Source organism: Otolemur garnettii, unplaced genomic scaffold (assembly GCF_000181295.1).
Source record: "Otolemur garnettii isolate 467f Iridium unplaced genomic scaffold, OtoGar3 scaffold00016, whole genome shotgun sequence".
Taxonomy (NCBI): domain Eukaryota; kingdom Metazoa; phylum Chordata; class Mammalia; order Primates; family Galagidae; genus Otolemur; species Otolemur garnettii.
In genome coordinates this window covers 11,020,161-11,030,796 of record NW_003852411.1, presented here as the reverse complement: position 1 = coordinate 11,030,796, position 10,636 = coordinate 11,020,161, and the positions used below count along the sequence as shown (strand labels likewise).

General features: G+C 41.8%; 1 protein-coding gene across 4 annotated transcripts in view; it reads left to right on the top strand.

Moving 5' to 3' along the window:
- Positions 1-27: 27 nt before the first annotated feature.
- NPL (N-acetylneuraminate pyruvate lyase) overlaps positions 28-10,636 on the top strand; it is a 36,729-nt gene continuing 26,120 nt past the window's right edge. For 2 of the 4 annotated variants that reach the window (XM_023510790.1, XM_023510789.1), the window contains exons 1-2: positions 28-1,236; positions 3,641-3,724. In XM_023510790.1, coding sequence (XP_023366558.1) covers positions 3,657-3,724 — 68 coding nt within the window. In that variant the 5' untranslated portion in view covers positions 28-1,236; positions 3,641-3,656. Of the gene's footprint in view, positions 1,237-3,303; positions 3,725-10,636 lie in introns of those variants that run through there. The other 2 variants (XM_012802668.2, XM_023510788.1) reach the window with 1 other exon arrangement.

Genomic DNA, 10,636 nt, shown 5'->3' with positions numbered 1-10,636 from the left:
AAAAAAAAAAAAAAACACTGATCATTCTCTGTTAAAGCTGTTGTCATTGTTTATCCCGTCCCTTCCGACAGGACTTTCACAGTTCACAAAGCTGGCAAACTTTACTACTTATTTAATATATTGGTCTTTTACAAAAACCAAGTATTTGGGGCAATCTGAGGGTTAGAAATTATTTTCAGTCTGGGGAGTCACAGAATTCTCTGGATTTGAAAGTGAGCTGAGCTTTAAAAGTTGGCTAGACTGAAGGGACTGGAGTGGGAGAACCACAAGAACAAAGGCAAACAGCCAGTGAATGGGAGGCAGGAGCAACAGGAACAGTGAGTTCAACTAGGCAACTGGGGAAGTGCATTATAGGCATGAAGATCTGAATAGACACCCAGACCAGAGAGTGGAGTATTTATTCCACTGGCATTTTCTGGACATGACAAAAACAAGATCCAGTGTTACTGGAGGATTAATCTGACAGGTTGTGTGGACTGAAGGAGTGAAAAAGAGAGTGAAGGTCAGTACAGTGATTCCCATCCTACATCCTATATTCCTTCCATGGGCCCCATGATTTGAATCTTTTACCTAATCAAACTGCCTTTAAGTGGTGATTAATTTGATTTCTTTTCATCAAAGACACACATAAAACTGGTAATCTGAGCTTCTGACCATGCTAAGAATATCGGCGTTACTGCTGTGAGTATGACATAAATACAGCCCAAAGCGGGCACACACACGCACAAGGGAGTCTATTTAGCCTGAGCAGCCCAGTAGCATTTGACTTAGGGGACTTTTAATGCTGACTTAAGTTCTCTGGACTCTTATCACGTGAACCTTCTTGAGTCTTTGCCCTTGGGGTTGCCATTGGTCTAGATAAGAGGCAAGTTCTGACAAGGACAGTAAGGGGGAAAGGAAGGATTGCAAGGAAAGATAACAGAATTGAAATGACTTCATCCTTGATTAGCCATGAGTAGTGACAGTTGGGAAGGAAACGCCAATAGCAATGACTGGGAAAATGATGCTGATAAAAAAATAATACTTCCATCCTCTACTTATCAGACAAGACTCCATGGAGGGCACTAAGTGTGTACATACTATGTGCCTGGCACTGTTGTTAATCAATTTTCATGAATTAATTGGTTTAATTCTCTCAACAACCCTAGGAAATACAATTACTACTTTATCCTCATTTACAGAAGGGGGAACTGAAGCACAGAGAGGTCAAGTAGTAGGCCCAAGATCACCCAGCTGGTAAGTATTGGAGCCAGGATGCAGACCCATGAGGCCTGATTCCAGATCTGGCCCCCTAAACCCTCTATAATAAGGAACAGAGGAGGAAATCATTTAGAGGATGAGATGGCAGGTTCCCTTTGGGTATCTTGAACTGACGCATTTGAAGGAGTGCCAGGTAAAGATATATAGCAGGCATATCATTAATCTCATCTGATGATCAGACATTCCTCCAAGTAGGCAGGACCTGTTATTGGCCTCCAGGGCTCAAGGACTAAGTGGCTGACCATTGTTATGAAGGTGCTCATATGATTCCTAATCTTGTGTTTTCCCCATGAGCCAGGTGATTGCATTCATCTTTCTAAACTTTTAACCTCATATTTGAACTAGGAAAAATCAGAAATCCTAGTATCCTATGACTCTCCTTTATTGCTCTTTATCAGAGAGCAAAGCTATAGGCAGGATTTGGGCTTGATTTTAGGAGCAAGTCCTGCTGGGACCATGTTTGTTTATACAGGGAGGTATTATGGTGGCTTTCCACAAAAGCAATAAGTGTTTCTCAGGGGTTCATCTGAGCCGGGACTCTTGGAGGATATAGAAAGAGTAGAAGATATGTTCTCTGTACTACAGAAATTTATTCTTCTGTTTGGGATGATAACGTTGACAGTTATAAGAGCAAACAAAATGACACAGTTAATAATTAGTATTCATGCATCATGTGGCTCAAATTAAGTATTGCGGGCATTGGGTTTGGGACATGCCAGTCATGTCAGAACTATAACATAACCTCTCTTGCTGATCACCTATAGACATCATTGTATTTGCTAGTAAGCCCAGTATCTTTTGTAAAATTGTCACCAATATTGATTATATTTTACTATCTTCTTCAATTGTTAGACATTGCATCTGTGGCTTTAAAGCCCCCTGAAATAATAATGCTTCTGTACCTAGCAAGTGTCAGAGCTAGGAGTTGAACCTAGTGGTCTACCTGTGGAACCGAGGGTGTGAACGGGTCGGGTCTGTTGCCTCTCATGGCCAAGGTTGGGTCTTTTATACTGATTATGGATAGGAACATTCTCTGCCAGATGATGAGGGATCCTTTGGTTCCAAGTGAGTGGTATAGGTTGACTGTTTGAGCAATGAGCTCCCCGTCTGTGAAAATCACCATCCAGCCATAGTCTAATCATCTCATTAGGTCACCCACACATTCATCACTTTTGAATGAATATCAGGTATCAATCAGAAGGCTCATTGTAGGGAAAGCACAAGCTAATGAAATATTCCTTGTTCTGGGAGCCTGCTCTAATAGGAAAAAGAGAGGCAAATATGCAGTTTACATGGTTAACCAGAGCTAGCAAATCTGGGCAAAGCTGGGAAAAATTAGGATATGAGATGATAGTTAGGTAAAGTTAAAAGTACATATGTAAGTCATAGTGAACCCATAAAGACTTTAAGGGCTGGTTTTCAGTGAGATTCCAGTTTAAAAGAATGAAGATATCGAAAGAGAAAAGAATGTTTTTTGTTTTTATGACCGGTGTCAGTAATACTACAGTCGACTCTTGAATAACATAGGTTTGAACTGCATGGGTCCACTTAATGTGGATTTTTTTCCAACCACATGTGGATGGAAAATACAGTATTCATCTGGGGATGGTGGCCTGTGCCACCAGGAAGATTGCTTCAGGCCACTAGTTTGAGACCATCCTGAGCAACATAGCAAAACTTTAAAAAGAAATGAAAAAAATTAGCAAGGTGTAGTGGTATGTGCCTGTAGTCTCAGCTATCTGAAGGCTGAAGCAAGAGAATCTCTAAACCCAGGAGGTCAAGGCTGCAGTGAGCTATGATCATGCCACTGCTCTCCAGCTTGGGCAGGAGTGAGATGCATCCTCCCATGCCCCCACCCCCATCTAAAAAAAAACAAAAACAAAAACTTCAGTATTTGAGATGCAAAACCCACGTGGAATGGGGCCACTGTGAGTCCTGAGTATGCATTCTGGTATATGCAGAGGGGGAGATTTGGGGGATGAGTAGCATGGGGTGGCAGAGTACCCTGGAACCCATCCCCTGTACTTACTGGAGGACGACTGTAATTCTTTTTATATTTGACTTACTTGAGTTAAGTTCAAGCTCTTTCTTGAGTCTGCTGTTGTTGCCCCTACCCTTTGAGGATTACCTCCATTCTCTAGATAGATAAAACAGGAGGCCTTGTATATAGTATTTGCCCAGGTCTACCCTCTCCTATCTTATAGTTTTCTCCCCATTAGAACTAAAGTCTGAAATTTTACTTTTTTTTTTTGCTTGCTCTGTTTGTGTACTCATAGTCACATTTTACAGTTCTAAACTAGAAATGGACTTTGCCCAGGAGTTTTAATCATTAATTGACATTCCTTGAAGAAAGAGAGAAATGATGTTTTATGTTTTCCAGACTTTCCAGCAGCTCAATGGCCTCCCCGAAGAAGAAACTTCAGGGTCTTGTTGCTGCTACCATCACGCCAATGACTGAGAATGGGTAACTATCCTTTGGAGCCGTAAAGGGATCTGTTCTCATTCAAACACAAAGGACAGAAGTTCTCTGTAGTGACAATCACTTAGGACTCTGCTCCTCTGTGGTACAATTGCCGAATGGTTTTGTCGGTCATCCCTCTGAACTGGGTCTGACCCTGCTAAGTCAGAGAAGGGACTATTTCCCTGACCCCCAAGTCAGAGAAGTACTATGTCACAGTGCAGAAAGGGAAGAAGTGACACCTGGTAGCTTGCCTTCCTACCAGTGTCTGTAGCTCCTCAAAGGAAATTCATCACAGCCCTGCTTTCCCAGATGTGGCCGGCAGAGGTTGGATGGGGAGAATCCCCTTTTAGAGAATCCCATTTGACATCAAGCACTGCCCTGGTCCCTCTCGGGATCCTGTCTTTAGATGTCTGCATGATTCCACCCCAGCCCATTCATGGACTTGATGAAAATGTCCTACCCCGAGGAAAGTGAGAGGGTATCTGCAAGCTGGACCCTTTGTTGGTGTTTACAGCCTCATTTCCAACATTGATCATTGTGTTGAGTATTGGGAAGGGAAGTAACAACAAATGATTGTTGAGTAATCGTTACCTAAGCAAGTATTTTGACTTCAGATGAATACTACAGCAGTCCCTCTGCTGGCACTGTCAGATTACGGTCATAAGCCATAGCTGGCCACACACTGTGTATAACCTCTCCTTGAACGTTGCTACTAACAAAAAGGGGATATAGCCCTCTTGGATGAAAATGTTTTGACCTGTCAGAGGAGTTAGACTGCCAAAACAGAATGCTGGCTTCTTTAAGCTTTTCCTTTTCCCCTCTGTAAAATATATTAATAGGCATACCTACATCATGAACTATGAGCATTAAATGAGATAATCCATACAACAGTGCTTAGCACAGGGTCAGTATACACTTAGGTTTGAGCTGCTATTATGGCCTAAGGCAGGGAAAAATGGAAGATCAATATGTAAGATACCTTTTTAACAGGCCTCTTTTTTTGGCCTTCTCTTGCTAAATTTGTAAGCCTTAACCCACTTAAAGTAGAAGAAGTTTCTTGATTTTTAGTATTCTCATTCCGATTTGGCCATATCACAAGTCTTCCTTAAATCATTTGAGTTCAAGACTCCCAGCTTCTAAGATTCATGAAAAATCACATCCTTACTAGGCCTAAATAAGACTTGCTGAGATGGCGTTTAGATTGTTCAGCTGGTTAATTTTTTTTTTCCTGTTACTTCTCTTTCCACAAGTGCTAAGAAAGGCCAAAATCAGCTGTTTCTCAATGTGTCAGCACTCGCTGGGGAGATAAAACAGAAGCCATGTGACTACATGAGTAGGCAGGATTTACTTCCTGTCGCAGAGGGAGATGCTGTCTCTCAGCACAAAACACCACATCTGGCCCATGTCACTCTAACCTTTTAGGAAGATCCCTCTTAGCCTGGAAATGCCTTCTTAAACTCCTATTCGTTCACCTAGAACCCACTGAGAGTGCCAGAGTATTCTTCTGCCCTGTTTTTTCGTTTTCCTGGAAGGCCCCATGTATTAGAAATTAACTGAATCTGCTTTTCTGGATCTTGTTCCATTTCCCAAATACTTCTGGCCCTGCTGCTTCCATTTCACTGTTTTCTCTTTTTTCATTAATTCCTTTTTCTGTTTTTTTCATCAATTCCCTTTTCCCTTCTAGGAGCCTCACATTTCCTGAAGTATAAAATCAAAATAAGAATGTATTCTTTGTAGAGGCCTTGTAAGAATTAAATTATTGGTAGATTAAATTAAATAGTGCACTTCAGTGTATAGTGGGTGTGGGAGCAATGTTAGTAGCCCTTTCTCCCACCACCTGCTCCATCAAACATCCCTATAGGTACAAGCAGTTTTGAAAGACCACCAAGAGCAGATAGGCATCAACCTACTTGCCCATAAGGAAATCTGCACTTCTGTGATGTTTCTAAGAGACAAGGTGGAAGGAAGGGGCACACGGAACCTAATACCTGGAAATACAGCCCTATGACCTACCATGGTGGGGGTTTTCCTAACCTGGCTTGTACATTATACTTCAGCTACCATCATTCTGAATAGCTAAACTGTTCCCCTGCATCATTTTTTTTTTGTCTTAACTGCAATGAATACTTACTAATAATTTATCTCTCTGAATATAAGTTGATGTCCGGGACCAGGGACGTTGGCAGAATAGATCTTAGTTGGTTAATTAAAGTATCTGGGTCCTTGACCCCTAGTTTTGCTGTCTGATCCTGGGGCGGTCTTGTCACCTTTTAAGAGTACTCTTTCACATTATATAAAGAGAGTTCATCTATATTGTCTCCAAGACCCCTTCCAACTGCAGTCTACAGTCCTCTAGTGTATGTCATTATGGCTACTACGGTGATCACCATTAAATAAGTATGTATAGAGTAGCTCTAGTAACTCTAGAGGAGTAACTTTAGTCCATCATCCATGCTATAGCCCAGCGACCTTCCTGGTAAATAAACCTGATCATGCCACTCTCCTCTTTGGAAATCTCTGTTGAATCCCTCTTATTCAGACCTTGCTACTCATTGTGTGGCCTGCGGATCAGTTGCTCCAACATTACACGGGAAGTTGGTAGCAATGCAGTCTCTCAGGCCCTACCCTTTACCACTAAATCTGATCTTGCATTTTACAGTGTCCCCAGATGACTCTTTAGCACATCGAAGTCTAACATGAACTGGTCTAAAAAACAAGCCCAGACTCCCTGGGATGGCCTAGGAAGGCCTTAACAATCTACCTTTCCTGCTTCACTTCGATTTCCCCAAACACATCATACTCCTTCTTCCCTCTGTGTCTTTATGCACTGTTTCCTCTGCCCTTTTCTTCCAGCATCCTCTTCTTTCTTGAGTCAAACACTTACACTGATGCATCAAAACCATCCTCTGATAATTGCTCCCCATTTCTCATCAAAAGAGTTAGAGGATCCTTCCTATGAAATCTATCAACAGCCTTTATGCATTGCACCCAAATTATTTGTTGGTAATTACTATAAAAACATTTTGTTACTTTCCTACCTCTTTCTTTGAGCTGCTTAGCCTTATTCAACAGGTATTTACTGAATACCAGGCAATAAACAAGAATGAACATGTATTTTATTTATCTTTGTATCTTCTGCATCTAGCACAGTTGCGATAAATTTTGTTATTTCGTAAATGAATTTATGAAAGGCATGACTGGTGCTGGAAAGGAAACTCATACTGACTAAATGCTGTCTTTCACCAGCCTGGGCATTTTCATTTACATTTTCCAACTTATTCTTGATAACAGCTCTATAAGAGAGCGTTATAACTACTCTTGAAGCTGAAGAAATTAAGATCCTAAAAGCTAGCACACTGGCCCTAAGCCACAGAGTTAGAAAGGGAGATCTTTCTCTACCTATCACTCAGCTTTTTTTTTTTGCATTAGAATTAAAGACTTTTGATTTCTTTAGTTATTCAAAGAAGGAGCTTTTTTCTTTAGAAAAAAATTAGTGCACAGTCATTAGAATAGAAAAACCATTTCTGATTGGCCAAAAATGTCAAGAAAATGGTTCCCCTCCTCCATGTCCTTGGCTTCCCCATAGGAATCTTCACAACATCTTCTGGTAAAAACAAACTTGTTTCTCCAGTGAGAAAAGGCCTGGCCTGCTACATTTAGAGCAGCATAAATTATTGTCTTTCTAACAGTGTTTGGGAGACAAGTGACCCAAACTTCCAGAACAGAACATTTTCTACCTCCGGCAGGGTGGGAAGTTTAGTGCCAGCCTGCTTCTCTGCTGAAGGAGTTTTGAAGTAACTAAGTGGTTATTGTGCCAAAAGCATGTATAACTTCTATCTGATTTTTGAATGCTGATAGTTATGTTTAAAAGGCAAAAGAAAATGGAAAGTCAGAGTTTCTGATAGACGTGCCACATCATGCCAGTTGTGAAAAGAGCCTGCCCTGTGCTGTGGATTCTGTCTTCTCAAGTAAGGTGAAAATCTTTCATGGTATGTCATACACCAGGAGAGAGAACAGACAGTAGTAGGGATTTCTCTCTTTAAAAAAATTCTATTTGGGAAAAATTCTATTATCCTTAGGTCCTAAGAGAAGAGTTATAACATTTACATGAAGTTTCATAATTCACCCCCACTAGACCTCAAGTTGTGGTCCAGATAACATGAGTTTCTTCCTATAATACAGTTCGGATAAACTAAATGTACAAATAAAAGATTAGGTAAATTCATAATGTTCATCTATGAAATGGAATTTGTAGGTAGTATAGTAATGGACTATCTAAAAATGTGGGGAAATGTTTAATTCATAATGCTAAGTGAAAAAATATAATGGGGCTCGGCGCCTACGGCTCAACCGGCTAAGGCGCCAGCCACGTACACCTAAGGTGGCGGGTTCGAATCCCCAGCCCGGACCCGCCAAACAACAATGACGGCTGCAACCAAAAAATAGCCGGGCGTTGTGGCGGGCGCCTGTGGTCCCAGCTACTTGGGAGGCGGAGGCAAAAGACTGGCTTGAGCCCAGGAGTTGGAGGTTGCTGTGAGCTGTAATGCCACGGCACTCTACCCAGGGGGACAGCTTGAGGCTCTGTCTCAAAAAAAAAAAAAAAAAAATATATATATATATATAATGGGCAAATATACAAGAAAATAATATACTATGTATATGTAAATAGAGAAATATCAAACTATAAGAGGAATCATCACCAAAGAGATCCTCAGGGGGGTTTGTTTTCTTTTTTATTTTTTATACTTTCTAAAATAAATTTTGTAGCTTCTATAATAGAAAAAAGTTAAAAAAAAAAAAGTCCTGGGCCATGGTGGTGTGTGCCTGTAGGCTTAATCTTAGCTACTTAAGAAGCTGAGGTGTGAGGATCCCTTGAGAGCAGGATGGGCAGCATAGCAAAACCTTGTATCTTAAAAAAAACACACACACACACACACACAGGAAAAATCATAGACCCAAGGCAAGGAATCTGAACCCAGGGAATTGAAATTAAAACATTAAACTGGGGTTAAGTGTGAGAATAACTGCAAAAAGCATGGAATTTGGTTCTGGGCCACTATCCCTTGAAGCAGTCCAGTGGTTAGATGTGTTCTGGGGCCCACAGATGAAGAGCAGATCAGTGCAGCCTCCTCAAGTGAACTAGCATATGTCACATCTCACTTCTGCGAGCACCAAGTTCCAAACACCCAGTGGTGGAGAGAACAATCCAGTCTCACCATTTCCATTCTCTCTAGTGACTTCCCAATATTTGATGAAAATGGACCTAGGTACCAGGAGCAGGTGGAGTAGAGTGGGAAACCAGGGAAGCGAGCACAGTCCCCAAGGAGAATTATTAGCAGGTTGCCGCCTAAACCTGCCATTTGGGGCCCCTGTATAACAAATATGGTAGCAGCTCTGAATGCTCCCATGGGGCCCACTCATGCCTGGAGCTGCCCAGCATCTTGGTCTAGGACTGCAAAGTCAGGCAGGAATCTGACATGCCCACAGTACCTGCCGACCAATGGGCCTCTAAAAGGGGTGGCCATTGCTCTTGCTAGCATTGTCACATATTCTGGCTTTTCAAATAAAGTCTGTCTTTTTTTTTTTTTTTAACAAGAAAGTATTTGATATTGCGAAAGTCAAATAAATACATTTGGAGGTAACCCCTTTTCAAACGGTGATCTCCCCAGGGAGATTTGGTACTTCCCAAACACCTTAAATCTAAGGATGGTTTCTGGGTGACGCTGCCCCTGCTTAGGTAGTGTCATTTCTGTAGGTTAGGGGCGTTTTGTAAGAAGCAGCAAACTACTTTCTCCTTTCTTGTAGGAACTGATAATGCATCACTCATTAGCACTCCTAACCTGAGTGAGATTGTCAGATGAGTAGCTTCTCCCTCACCCAGCAAGGCCTGAGGGAATGTGACAGGGGTGGGGCTGAGTGCAGGTGGAAGCACCACCCCCTGAGGCCTTGAAACAGTATAAAGTTCACTGCGGAAAGAAGGAGCCTCGATCTAAGTGTCCAGCCACCTGTCTTGAAAGATGAGAATAGCATCCCTCAGGAATGTTGGAGAGAAGGAAGATGATAAGGTTTTGTCCTGTTTCTTCTTCCAGATCCAGTTCCTTTGACATCTGCTTTCCACCCTCCCTAACTGTAATTTGTCAGTCCCTATTCTAAAACCCCATACACTTAATTTTTGACTCAGTCATAGCTTCACTGTATTTTCCCTTCTATCTTCATTATATACACCATTTCCTCTATTTGATTAATGTAATAGTGAAGGCTAGGTGCAGTGGCTCACATCTGTAATTCTAGCATTCTGGGAGGCTGAGGCAGGATTGCCTGAGGTCAGGATTTCTGACCAGTCTGAACAAGAGCAAGACACTATCTCTACAAAAATTAGAAATATTAGCCAGGCAGAGTGGCCTGCACCTGTAGTCCCAGCTACTCTGGAGGCTGAGACAGGAAAAATTCTCAAGCCTAGGAGTTTGAGGTTTACAGTGAGCTATGACGACACCACTGTACTTTAGCGAGGGTAATAGAGTGAGACTGTCTCAAAAAAAGAAAAAGTAATAGTGAAATTTCAAAATATCTTGCAAGTGTGGTGCCAAGCTGTTTGTAATGGCGGAAGTTATGATGATTTTGTGATCATGTAAATTGTCACATCTCCACCCCTTCACCCAGCCTTTGCTGAGCACTTGCGGTATGCCAGGCACAGACCGAGACCGGAAGGGAAGTGTTAGGATATGAGGGCATGAGCCATAATGGAGGGAGCATTAAATCACACAGTGGCAGGCTCAGGTCCTCACTGTCTTTCCTTTGAGCAAGCTCTGCGCTGTGATTGCCTGTGCATTCTTTGTGTTTAGTGTCTTTCCTTTTAACCCCGGTCAGCTGTTTTCTATTCCATCTCTTTTTATTTCTAGCCTTTTTTTTTTTTTT